Source organism: Lethenteron reissneri, chromosome 13 (genome assembly GCF_015708825.2).
Source record: "Lethenteron reissneri isolate LAM-NWPU_2019-01 chromosome 13, ASM1570882v1, whole genome shotgun sequence".
Lineage (NCBI taxonomy): Eukaryota > Metazoa > Chordata > Hyperoartia > Petromyzontiformes > Petromyzontidae > Lethenteron > Lethenteron reissneri.
In genome coordinates, this window is record NC_083791.1 from 5,948,967 (window position 1) to 5,962,570 (window position 13,604).

The 13,604-nt window shown below is 50.0% G+C and overlaps 1 protein-coding gene across 9 annotated transcripts in view; it reads right to left on the reverse strand.

The window, feature by feature from the left end:
* Positions 1 to 13,604, reverse strand: part of LOC133342036 (protein Aster-B-like) — a 129,740-nt gene that overhangs the window by 27,622 nt on the left and 88,514 nt on the right. For 8 of the 9 annotated variants that reach the window (XM_061550923.1, XM_061550922.1, XM_061550920.1 and 5 more), the window contains 6 exons: positions 9,213 to 9,233; positions 8,508 to 8,595; positions 8,137 to 8,240; positions 7,001 to 7,096; positions 5,627 to 5,707; positions 4,259 to 4,374 (listed from right to left, as the gene is read on the reverse strand). In XM_061550923.1, the coding sequence (XP_061406907.1) occupies positions 4,259 to 4,374; positions 5,627 to 5,707; positions 7,001 to 7,096; positions 8,137 to 8,240; positions 8,508 to 8,595; positions 9,213 to 9,233 (506 nt within the window). The remainder of the gene's footprint in view (positions 1 to 4,258; positions 4,375 to 5,626; positions 5,708 to 7,000; positions 7,097 to 8,136; positions 8,241 to 8,507; positions 8,596 to 9,212; positions 9,234 to 13,604) is intronic. The other variant, XM_061550921.1, reaches the window with a different exon arrangement.

Consider the following 13,604-nt stretch of genomic DNA (forward strand, 5'->3'; position numbering starts at 1 on the left):
TACCCCAAACCTGCACCCTACGGCACCACCTCGCTCGCCCCTGCCCCCCTGATGCCCCTACACGCAGAGTCGCCCTAACGATAGTGGCACAGCATGCGGTGGCTGGCAGGGGCGTCCGACGGCACGGAGCGACCGCCCGGCGTCCGACAGTGAACTCAGGCGGAGCCTGCAAAGGGGCCTGGCGGGAACGGGGATGGAGTACCTGCACAGTCTCCTGTGAAACACACGAAGGAAAACTTTCAAAACGCTGCCCCCTTTTTTCCACAACGTGACAGAGCTGTTTCGCCCCCCCTTCCCCCCCCCCCCCAAAATCCAGAGTGGCAAAAAGGTCGGGGGGAGGGGGCGGGGGAAAGGGTGGGAGTTGTGAGCGGAAGCCAGCCAAAGAGGAGGATTTGAGTTGGTGAATGCTCAGATAATGCCACCGATGGGTTTTCAGGCCAGCGTGCGCGAGCCGTTTTCCAGTGACGCAGGGAAAGAGACGGGGGAGGGGGGGGGGTTGTGAACCTGGCCGTAAAGCCTGCAACCACGTAGCGGGCGTCGCCGCATCGGCTAAATACAAGAGGCGAAGGCAACAACAGGCCGCCTCTCCGTTGTCTACCAATCGGCAGATGTGCTTCATTCAATTTACAGGTGAATGGAAAAAATGATTAGCGGAGCTGATAGCGTGTCCACACGGGCCGATTTGAAGGGTCTCGATGGAGTCTACAGCACCAGCAAATCACCCACAAGTCGGGGTCGCATGAAGGCCTCACATTTTAGACTAATTAGGCCATTCCAATTAAAAACGTGGGCCGACTAATCACGTATCAAATGTAAGTGGGACGAATAAACACTAACCACAAAAGTTGGTGTTGCTCATTATCTACGCTCTAATTGATAAAGTGTAAGGCTTCTTACAGAGCCAAAGGCCATGCACGGTTGTACGAGTCTACGTGCACTTGAATCGAGGCCAACTGTACAACCTATCGCTCATCAAGATTCTCAAGTCATTTAGATTCATCGAGCATTCAGGTAAATGTATGGGCTCTGGAAATATCAAGCGTTGGGAGAGTCCCAATCATCACTGAAACATCGGATTTGATTAGAATAATACTCTGAGAGAGGGCGATAGCCACCGCCATTCCAAGGACATCACAACATGGTGAAGATCTATAAATGAATCATCTCTGCATTGTGCTGGAGGGACGGGGAGGTGACAAACCTGAATTGTTCTTTCCCTGTGTCACTGTGACCGCCTCGCATTGGTGTTGAGCATCAATTAATGCCACGGTGTCAGGGTTAACTCTGGGTTAGCATGGGTATAGAGCCCAGACATGACCGACGACTCCAAGCAATCAGGGGCTCTAAACACAGCACGGCTTTTCCACGTCGGCCAATCAAAATCGTATTCGTGAACAAAATCAACACGTGTACTTTATTTCACGGAAGGAGGCCTTGAGCACAATGTGAATGAACAGTACGCAAATTAAGTAATTGGAGAGGTGTGGAAGCAGAGACGCACAATGACTTTTGCCTGGAAAACCTCGCAGACACGTTGTGCTCTGGTTCGGGTCTCCATTGCAAAAGTCACTGCGTCTGAACGAGCTCCCGCCTGCTTATAATGCAGCGATTTCATTCATGTATTTATATACATACACTGCAAGAGGGAAATCCAATGCACTACTTGTTAAAGGCGGGTGTGCGTAATTAAAAATTTGTAAAAATAGCAATTGTAAAAAAAAGACGTCGCATTACAGGGAAAGGCAAAGTAAACCTTCTTCTTGGTTCTTTCGGTAAAGTCACGTAGAAGGGAAATAATAAAATAATAAAAATAAAACATAATAAAATAATTCTCACGACGTTTCGACCGCAACGCAAGCAGCCGTCCTCAGGTGAAAACCAAGACGCTGTCGCCTCGACAGACCTGGCTTTCACCTGAGGATGGCTGCTTGCGTTGTGGCCGAAACGTCGTGAGAATTATTTTATTATGTTTTATTTTTATTATTTTATTACTTCCCTTCTACGTGACTTTACCGAAAAAACCAAGAAGATGAATCCCTGCAGTCACGAAAGCTTTAAATCGAAAAGTAAACCTTGCCTAGCGATTGCTGTTACAGAAAATAAAATAGTCCACTTCCATTCTGCACGATGTTTCGGGAGGACAAAATAAATGTAAACAATATTTGGATGTTTAAACCAAACTCACAAATGGCCATTCCAGGAAATAAAGTACATCAAACAGATACGTGCACTACATTCACCAGCTGACTGGCAAACCACAAATAGGGCCTCTGAACTGAGTTTGAACCCTGATATTTGGAGTTGTGCATTGTTGGAAGGCAGGTGCTATGGTCAGCATTATTGCCGAATGTTGACTTTAACAAAGCAAAACACAACGATGATATTATCCCATCCGCATGTGCATTGCTTTCACTCGGTTCCCAAGGGTCGGATTGGCCCATTCAAATAATGACGGCTTTGGGGAACTTTGCCCCCCCCCCCACCCCTCCCCCCAATATTTAATGAGAGGCTTGTATAGGTACATCACACTCGTGCTCGCCAAATGTGTTTGGTGTTTGCGGGAAGAGCGGCGCGTGTGCGGGGAAGGAGGGAGGCTTGTCGTCTGGTCTGGGCAAACTGAACACGATGCACCTGGGACTTGTCCCAAAGTGCTGAGCTGCGCATGCGACAGACCGGCCGATTTTTCACGACTATGTCGCCTAGGCAACTCCGTGGGCCTACGTCAAAGGAGATACGGGCGGCCGTTGGAGAAAGCACGCTCCGTTGACCAGCATAAATAAACATCTCTCATTCACGATGGGACGGCCTTTTCCGGGTTATTTGAGGGCTACGCTAAGACTCTTAAAATCGACCGTGCACCCATGTCAGTGAATTCGTGCGAGCTGTACAAAAGTCGTTTTTCAACGTTGCCCCCCCCCCCTCTCCATTGTAAACGGTCATTGGCTTTGAGTTATGGTTCAGAGAAGAGCTTGCCTGGAGGAAAAGCAAATGACATGGGTAGAGCCAGGGAAGGTGTTGCTTTCAGCTAGGTGTAATTATTTACTGAAGATGAACCAATTTTTACTCTTCTGGAGATGTTTACGGAGATAATATTACGACTGCCGGATAGAAATTGACTGAACCGCCATCATCCACGTGGCAGTACCAGCAGGTGAGGCTCAGCGTTTTGCATGGGATTTAGTGGAGCACTTATTTTAGTACAGCAATCTTCCTACAGCTCTCAACGCAAGGCACTTTCAACGTTCGTGAGCTTAAACCAAAATCCTCAGTAAGACAATTCAAAGTCGGTACTCTCCATTAGTTACCAAGAAACAGGTATAATGCAGATTATTTAATAATAATTGAGAGAATGTTAAAAACATTTTTACGAATCATTGACACGTTTGTACACCACGAAGCATATCAGCCAATTCGGACCCACCGTGGATATTGCACAAGGCACCTTTGCAGGTCAATACAAACTCTCAAGGCCAAATATTAAGGAGACCAGACAGTGCAAAGCTGGAACCTTTAGCTATTATGGGTGTGCATGCCAAATGTAGCCATGGGTGTGCATGCCGTGCGATAAGGGGGATTGACACCCCAAGCTGACAATGAAGCCCATCCATTCTTGTTCCAGAATACTGTCCGACCCAAAAAAAGTTCACAGATGTCGAGAGCAACAACAACCTTTGTGAAATCCCCAATATGGAGTTAGGGAGGACTTTGGGAACGGCATGGTTTGAATGTCAAGTTAGGCTGCTTCCGAGCATGTGACAATTCTTCCTATTAAAATCGACTGCTTTACGCTCAAGATATGAGCATAAGAATCATGCACAGAAAAGATTAATTTCTTAGTTTCAAATTAGAGACGGCAAAGGCGAGGCTCGAAGAAGAATCGATTCCTGTAAATGTTGTCGGTTTACCCTCTGGTGTGCTGAACTAGCAACGAATTGGCATGTTGTATTAACGTGACAAACCTTACTAATTGGCTGTGTTGGGTGGTGGTGAGTTTAACGACACATTTATATTTACGCGCTCTAACCCTCTATTATGGATAATATTGGTCGCGAAAAGCCTACGTGTTAAATCGATTCTTGACTCGAATCAGGACGATTAAATCAGACCAGCGAGGCGCTGTTGGGGCGGATGGCTGGGGAATGCAGCAAGGAAAGTGGAAAGGCCGGGCGAAAAGAAGCGTGCATAGGAAAGGTGGAGGCAGGCGGGACCGGGAGTGGGGGGGGGGAATGGCGGGCGACGAGGCGAGGGGGCCACTCACCCCATGGTGGCGATGTCATCATCCGGAGGCACGTAGTCCTCGTCCTCGCTCGTTAGGCCCAGCTCGTTGCCGTAGCACTGGTGCACAAACTGCCACAGCTCCTTCGGGCAAAGCGGCTGTCACAGGAAATGGATCAGACGGTATAATGTGGTTAGTCACGTTCCTCTCGAAAACCTTCTTGAGGAGCATAAAGCATCAAGCGAAGTCCAGTCATCCTCGCTGGCTTTTGGCTAGCCATCGGGCAAAGACGGTCGCTGCATCGTGCGTGTTCAGATGCGCTTCTGCGGCCGTCTGGAACGCTCTTCTTTCTGATATTAGAAAGCCACTGGAGCTAGGCACTCTGAAATCTAAACTGAAAATGAATTTCTTTAAAACAGTTTTTTGTGCTTAGTTTCTTGTCCTTCCCCCGCACCTCCCATTAGCAGCACTACTGTCTATGTATGGTGCGAAAGAAGTTCAACACACATACATTATTAATTCCATTTAACATGGCCGTGCTTACATTTGAAGCAGGCTTAGCATTTGTTTTGTTTACATTGCATTCACTCGCAGTGTGCAATGAATTTGTATTGAGTGTAAAACTTACTGAGTCTCGGCCTCACGAAGAACCATGGACTGACACTAATCCGCTAACCCCCTTGTCCTAACAGTGCAACAAACCGACCACTTAACTCATGCCAGACTAATCCCAAACACCAACACTAAACCTTCTGACCCCAACACTAATCCTCAGTGTTCACCCATGACACCGACCCATGAGACTTATTTTGCAAGCTTTGAACCAGTGCTCATCCTGCTCACAGCCCTGACCCAGGTGGAAATTCTACATTCCCATGGCAGGGAGAAACTTGACTTCCCCACAAAGCAATACTCAATTAATCAACCTCAGAGGTATTGTGATGGGCTGAGTCAACCCCCAATAATAATTTCCACTCGATAACTTACATTTTACATCTTAACCACTTTGGAATAACGTACCACGCATGAAGTCGTTGCATTAGCTATGAGCACGAAGCCCCACATTTGGATCATTAATGAAGACAACGGCTAGAAGCACCTCTCTAACATTGCAATTTGACCTCTTCCAAACTGCCCCCTACACCAGGCCCAAAGCTTGATTTCAAGCTTTCGTGACTGCAGGAATCCATACTCTTTGGTTCTTTCGATAAAGTCACATAGGTAGACATAAAATATAATAAATCACAACGCTTCGATCGCAACACAAGCGGTCGTCATCAGGCCGCTTGTGTTGCGATCGATTTTATTTTATTTTATTTCTAACTACGTGACTCTACCGAAAGAACCAAAGAGTACAGGCCCAAAGCCTTCGATAGTTCGGGTTGCCCGGAGAGAGGGGGGGTGGGGTACCTTGTCCAGCAGAGCATTCTGCCACAGTCGAAACATCATCATGAAGGTACGGTCCCGTGCACCCAGTGATGTGAAAAAATGCTGCGTGAAAAGAATGCGCACATGCAGAGCAGTCACTCGACCGTCCATTAAATAGACATCACTTCCCTATTCTGTATCAACCACAAATAAATAACACCTTCCCAAAAGTGTCTCTTGTCATCATAAACAAAATTTCATATTTTTACTGGTAGGAACCTCCTGGTTCCACCAGCCCACAGGGGATTATTGTGTCCGTCCATCCGTCCGTCGTGCATCCAAAAATGGGAGGAGTGGGGCTGGGTGGAGAGGGGAAGGTGGGGAGGGGCTGGGTGGGGTGGGGCTGGGTGGGGAGGGGCTGGGTGGGGAGGGTGGGGAGAAGCTGGGTGGGGAGGGGAGAGGAGGGTGGGGAGGGGCTGGGTGAGGAGGGTGGGGCTGGGTGGGAGGGGTGGGATGGGTGGGGAGGGACTGGTCACCCCGTGGTGCCCTTATAAAACTCAACGGCCATATTTGCGGAATACACCACACCGCCGTTGACCCTGGCCATTGACCGAGCAACCCAACGTTCCTACCAGCTCCCTCCGCAGGAATGTGTTATTCCACCCACCGGCCGTACGGCTTTCTGGGAGTGTATCTTATCGGCAGCGTCGGTTCAACACAAGCAAATGCTGGGATGCTTTCGACATGCAATGTCCCATCAGCACAGTCACACTTGCTTGAGCCAATGCTAGCAAGCTGCCTGATATTTATTGGCAAAGGGCTTTTCTGTAAGAAATCGGTCCTAGTTTGACACAAAGCTATAAACGGCAATTACATAATAATTTTTTGTTATGTTGTACTTATCTCAGAATGGCTCACTTGTTTTTTTACGAATGCAGAGTGGTCGTGCACTAGGATAATAGTTTCAACTTGTAACGCACACAGTATTCACTCACTCTTGATCTGAGAGAGAACAACTCAAGTGGAGGTTTGTGGAAACACCCTTTCAAGTCCCATGCTTTGATCAAAAACAACGATCCACACAAAGCCACGTGATAGCCCCACTCAAGTTAGCATATCCCCATGCACATGGGAAAATTTACGGACAAAATAACATCTGAGATTACCCCGTTTTAATGGCATAATTTGATCGTGACCAGAACAGAAACTCTTCAGGGTGAGATATCTAACAACTAAACAAGTAAAGTGGACGGCGAAGGGCATGCCCAAGTACGGTCAAAAATCCCCCACAATCGACAGTGTGGTGAGGCCTTAATCCAGCAGTGGATTGCCAAAGGGGCTGCCCATTATTCTAACTTGTAAACAAGTTATGAGCTTGTCATACCGACTTGTAAACAAGCTGTGAGCTTGTCATACCTTGTCATTCTCGGTGCATATCTGGATGGCGTTGGGTATTAGCCTTGCTGTTTTCTCTTTCGTCATGGCTGTGATTTCCTTCAGGCGTATCGTCAGCTGTGCGCACAAACAACACAGGGCGCGAATACAAAACATGCTTAGATGGAGGTCAGCATCACCATCATCATCACGACGACCACGTCGGCTCACAACGCCGAGCAGCCGACGCGTCGTACGCAACCCGGCTCCATCTCACGCGGTCCCAAGCCTCGCTCTCACGCCGTCTAACCGACCGCGTCTTCTGCCTCCGCCTTCGTAAATCATCCGCTCAGCCGAGCGGCGCTTCTCGAATCCGGTCCTCGCGACCCCCCCCCACGGTAGGGCTTTGCTCTGCGATGACCAACTATCAGGCGTGTGCAGTGTGCCGTGGCTCAATTTGCATATGAAGATAAATGATCGGTATTCAATCCCATGGACAGCCAAAACCACCAATACACAAGTTCTGCAAGATATGGGCACTGACAGGCAACTGCTGAAGACCATCATTAGCAGGAAGTGTTACTACCTAGGCCACATTGCCCGAAACGACCACAAATACCAGCTATTAAAGCAAATCCTGGAAGGAAAAATCGAAGGGAAAAAACGACCAGGACGGCCAAAAACGACATGGCTCAGTAACATCAAAACATGGCTACAATTAACAACAGCACAAACTCTACACGCCGTGCTAGACCGGGACCAATATCATCGTGAAGTCGCACACGCCGTTAGGCAGCACTAAAGAAGAAGAATCAAGGGAAGGCAGACTGTGCAGGGTCGCAAAGACTTAAGTTGAGTAACACCGATGTAGACTACGGCTTCTTGCTGCTCACTCAAAAGTATTCAAGCTTCCTTTTGTCAAATGCCAATAATAAATTCCAGTCTCCACAAATCTCCACCCGCGTCCAGGCTATTGACCTTCCGTTCAGCAGACACCGAGTCACCGCAGCTGAATAAACGATCAATCCTTCTACGGTCACGTACAAGTCTGCGCCTGTCCAACTGACGCAACCAAAGCTAAAGGGCGCGCGTCGTGACACGTTGGCGATCGACACAGCCAGCGGCGAGCGGAGCACCCGGCTCAAGAGCGCAAAGAGTGCGGCACGTGCGCAACTCACCAGTGTCTCCCAGCGGAAGATGTTGCTGTAAAAGCAGATCCAGTTCTCAGAGAGGTAGAGGCGGCCTTGTAACAGGATGTCCCTCTGCAGTGCACAGGAGTAGTCTGTGCAAACAAACACAAAGGTGCTCAGCGGTAACGATCGGTGCGCAAAGTGCTGCTATCGAGCAGCGGTTTTAAGTAGAGACTGGCGCGGGGAAGCTTGGTGTGTGGCCAGCGGCACACCCGGCAGCCACCTCCGTGCGGTCTCTGGCTCAGCTGCAATTTACTTTCAGTAAGAGAGGGCTTGAAGTTCAAGTTGAATGCTGACCGACAGAGATGGCTCGCCGAGAGAGCACGGCACTGGCCGGCGTCCGCTGCTGTAAAACTCACCTACGATGAGACGCTCGGACTCGGGCAGCTGCTTGAAGAGTTTTCTGAAATCCTCGTTCCGCTGCTTGTACGTTGGACTTAACACCTGCTTTTGCACCGACCAAGAAAGCGATCGCAGTAAATATTGCAGAATGGACAGAAATCAAACAAATCGATCATCGTCGTCTCTCTTTAAAAGCCAGCTGAACACGCGCCGAGATTCATCGTTGCTTTTCTGAGAGATACTCCAAAACATCGCAAGTTATGTTCTCTCTTTGACCAGCTGAGCATGCACTGAGACTCATAATCGTTTTTTTCTGAGAAATACTTCAAACGCAGCAGTTATATAGCGATAGAGACAAGTATTTTTATTTGAGCGAAATAACGATAGAAGGCAATCAGGCTGATTTATGTCATTAGAGAAGTCTCCGAAGGGCGATTAACCTGCCAGCTAACCTCAGCTCGTTCACTTCTCATAAAATGCGCTCCACAAGCTGGCAACGTTGTTTATAATGTGTGTAAAATGCGGCCGACCTCGCAATCACTCGGGCTGTTGAATTTAATGAAAATGTTCAATTGGACAATTCTTTGCTCGGGAGGTAAGGTAATTGAAAATTGTTGGTCACGATACAAAGAGTGGCATCGTTTACATTAGATGAATACTGTATACGTTGAAAAAGAGACCAATTATAGTATTGTGCATTGGAAAAAAGAATAGTTACTTACATTGTACCAGCTCTGACTTTTCTGTAGAGGGGGAGGGATAATCGCGCATACACGTGAACGATAATCGGAGCTCGAATCCAGGCTATAAGCAAAGCACTGACAACCGCCGCTAACAAGCACTAAACCAGCTTCACAACCCATTACTTGTATTCACGAAGAGGCCATTGTCACTGGGAGACCCATACAGAGGACACGCACCATAAATAAATCACATTTTAAGTGGGATATGTGCAGCATTATTGATTTTTGTTATATTGAATAATAACGTAGGCTGTGCAGATGAAACCCGGCTGTACATTTCCAAGATATATTTGTAATGATGACAAATGTGAATGGTATTTAGGAGGGAAAAGATTGATCAGCAGCTTTTAGTAACTAGTAAATTGAACCCCTATGTTTTTTGTTTAAATATGAAAGTGACCAAAGCGGAGTTTTGGGAGATTTCCTTAAAATTCATGAATTAATTTTTTTCTTTTTCAATAAACTGCAAAAAAAATGTGGAAAAATTGTCACAAATTGACATTGATGTGAACCCAGTGATGTCACTACATGGAAAATTCAATCAGTCGCGCAAATCAAACTAAATTCCACCCTGCACGGAAAATAAAGATATGCCCTTGTACAAGACATTGCACTCACAACGTAAGTTTTAATACACCACAGATTATATCGTGCTGTACTTTACAGGAAATAACAAAAAACACCCAAAAAGCCAACCAAAGGTCAGAAATCGAAAAACATTTTGAGCGTGACCTTATTCTCCAACTTCTCGTGACAGCAGAGCCAGCCGAGAAGATAACTTGTGGAGGAGTGTACCACTTCTCAAGGGGGGTGTCAGATGTGTTTTAATTGACGTCCCATCTATGATCGACAAGCCCCACGGCTCGCTGGCGAGCATATTTTCAGAATCAGAATATTTTTTTTATACTGGAGCTCTTTTTCACAGAAGCCGACGGCAAACCCGTCGACTGGATCCGAGGTTAGTTCTCCCCTGGGAGAACTATGCAGCAGCATTAGGCGACACGGTGGATTACCTGCAGAGTGTGTAACTTGACACCCTTGCAGATGAGATGGTCCACCTCAAGGCTTCACCCAGGAACACTATTGCAATTAATTAGTTTAACACCTAAACATTTATGCTTCCTGCCTTGGATAACCTCCACTGACCAGTGGGGTTAAAGTATGGTCATAAATCACAATGTCTGCATGGTGTGGGGGAGGCCTTCATCCAGCATTGGATTGAAAAGAGGGATGTGCATGTACACTACAATATCATTAATCAAGGTATTACATTGTAACTTACTTACTCAACATTACTCAATTTCTTGGAAATAGCCAAATATCCCACGAGTCGGATGCTATAAGAGCGCTCTGTGCCAGCAACGCCGAAACCCTGGGTTCGCATAGGGGCAGCCAATTATATTCATTACGAGACCGGGTTGTTCAGCGGAACGAGTTGATGGTCACAAAATAAATGCGTCGAAGAGCTGCAACACCAAATTTTCTTTCACTTAATTCAGCGAATGCCATCCCTGAGCATTTGAATGTTTAGTGAGTTATTGCCATGCAACCAATGCTCTGTGCAGGGCATGGACACGTTTGTCCCAACGTTGAGTTAAGAGCCCACCGAAGCAACTTTGGAAGCAGCTCTGTGCTTTCATCTTCCACGGCTGTCCAATGACCGCAAGGCCACCCTGTAAGACTCTTCTTCTCACGACGTGAAACTAATGGCCCTGTAAAGTGAACACGTTTGAGTTCTGTGCAGCTGCCACGTCTCACAGGATGACCACTGGAAGCATTAGTTAGAAAAGGGCTACAATTTGAATGCCGCAAAAACTGCTGTTAGTCAGCGACGACAAGCACTGTGCGATTGACGTCGCATTCAAGTAAGCATATCAACGCAATTCATGTTTTTTTTCACCAGCAAGCAAGTGCTTAGAATAAACAATGCCGTGTCACCGAATGCTTTTAACCAGAAAAAAAGAGAGCATACATGCCTGAGCTTATTGTATTCACGTCAGTTTCTAAATGAACCAGATGCACCAATTGGATTAATCATACGCCACAATACCGCGCGCGGCCTTGCTCGTTCCTTTGCACGTGCGTAATATTTTCCGAGTATATTATTGTGAAAATGAATGCCAAGCGGATGGTCGCAACTGCATCTTGAAAACCTGGCTCCATTTATATTAAAAAACAAGAGGTGCCGAGCCCATTGTCGTCTTCGATTTGTTTTCACTTGGGAAGCTTGCACAGATGGCGAAGGACCAGCCAGAGCGCCGTACATGTGACCCTCCGCTCGCGGGAACAAAAACGAAGCCACGTTGGCAACTCAACTACGAGCCGCACTTTCACCGCGAGTGTTGAACGCTACTTGGGTGGAAGTGTACATTCCATCGGCCGAAACCAAACCCGTTTGAGTGCTCGGCTTCACTCCCAATTACCGCCCGCGCGTGCAGGCGAGCGTGCGGGTGAGAGTGCGGGTGAGTGTGTGGATGAGTGTGCGGGTGAGTGTGGGTGAGTGTGTGGGTGAGCGTGCGGGTTAGTGTGCGGGTGAGCGTGCGGGTGAGTGTGCGGGTGAGTGTGCGGGTGAGAGTGCGGGTTAGTGTGTGGGTGAATGTGCGGGTGAGTGTGTGGGTGAGCGTGCGGGTGAGCGTGCAGGTGAGTGTGCAGGTGAGTGTGCAGGTGAGTGTGCAGGTGAGTGTGCAGGTGAGTGTGCGGGTGAGTGTGCGGGTGAGCGTGCGGGTGAGCGTGCAGGTGAGCGTGCAGGTGAGTGTGCAGGTGAGTGTGCGGGTGAGGGTGCAGGTGAGTGTGCAGGTGAGTGTGCAGGTGAGTGTGCAGGTGAGTGTGTAGGTGAGTGTGCAGGTGAGTGTGCAGGTGAGTGTGCGGGTGAGCGTGCAGGTGAGCATGTAGGTGAGTGTGCAGGTGAGCGTGCAGGTGAGCGTGCAGGTGAGTGTGCAGGCGAGTGTGCAGGTGAGTGTGCAGGTGAGTGTGTGGGTGAGCGTGCAGGTGAGTGAGCGTGCGGGTGAGCGTGCGGGTGAGCGTGCAGGTGAGGGTGCGGGTGAGCATGCGGGTGAGCGTGCGGGTGAGCGTGCAGGTGAGGGTGCAGGTGAGCGTGTAGGTGAGCGTGCAGGTGAGTGTGCAGGTGAGGGTGCAGGTGAGGGTGCAGGTGAGTGTGCAGGTGAGTGTGCAGGTGAGTGTGCAGGTGAGTGTGCGGGTGAGCGTGCAGGTGAGCGTGTAGGTGAGTGTGCAGGTGAGCGTGCAGGTGAGCGTGCAGGCGAGTGTGCAGGTGAGTGTGTGGGTGAGCGTGCAAGTGAGTGAGCGTGCGGGTGAGCGTGCGGGTGAGCGTGCAGGTGAGGGTGCGGGTGAGCGTGCAGGTGAGCGTGCGGGTGAGCGTGCGGGTGAGTGTGCAGGTGAGGGTGCAGGTGAGCGTGTAGGTGAGCGTGCAGGTGAGTGTGCAGGTGAGGGTGCAGGTGAGGGTGCAGGTGAGCGTGCAGGTGAGCGTGCAGGTGAGTGTGCAGGCGAGTGTGCAGGTGAGTGTGCAGGTGAGCGTGCGGGTGAGCGTGCAGGTGAGCGTGCGGGTGAGCGTGCGGGTGAGCGTGCAGGTGAGCGTGCGGGTGAGCGTGCGGGTGGGCGTGCAGGTGAGCGTGCAGGTGAGCGTGCAGGTGAGCGTGCAGGTGAGCGTGCAGGTGAGTGTGTAGTTGAACGTGCGGGTGAGCGTGCGGGTGAGCGTGCGGGTGAGCGTGCGGGTGAGCGTGCGGGTGAGCGTGCAGGTGAGCGTGCAGGTGAGCGTGCGGGTGAGCGTGCGGGTGAGCGTGCAGGTGAGCGTGCAGGTGAGCGTGCAGGTGAGCGTGTAGGTGAGCGTGCAGGTGAGCGTGCGGGTGAGCGTGCGGGTGAGCGTGCGGGTGAGCGTGCAGGTGAGCATGCAGGCGAGCGTGCGGGCGAGCGTGCGGGTGAGCGTGCAGGCGAGCGTGCAGACAGCATGCGGGTGAGCGTGCGGGTGAGCGTACGGCTGAGCGTGCGGGTGAGCGTGCAGGTGAGCGTGCAGGTGAGCGTGCAGGTGAGCGTGCGGGTGAGCGTGCAGGTGAGCGTGCGGGTGAGCGTGCGGGTGAGTGTGCAGGTGAGCGTGCAGGCGAGCGTGCGGGTGAGTGTGCGGGTGAGTGTGCAGGCGAGCGTGCAGACGAGCATGCGGGTGAGCGTGCGGGTGAGCGTACGGGTGAGCGTGCAGACGAGCGTGCAGGCGAGCGTGCGGGTGAGTGTGCAGGTGAGCGCTGCTGTCGCTCACGGAGAAACCCGCTTCGGGTCACGTCACCAGGGCCTCAGAATCGGCGTAAAATATGGTGTTGGCGATGACCAGCGAAAGGACCCGCCAGGTCACTTTTGTCCCCCGCA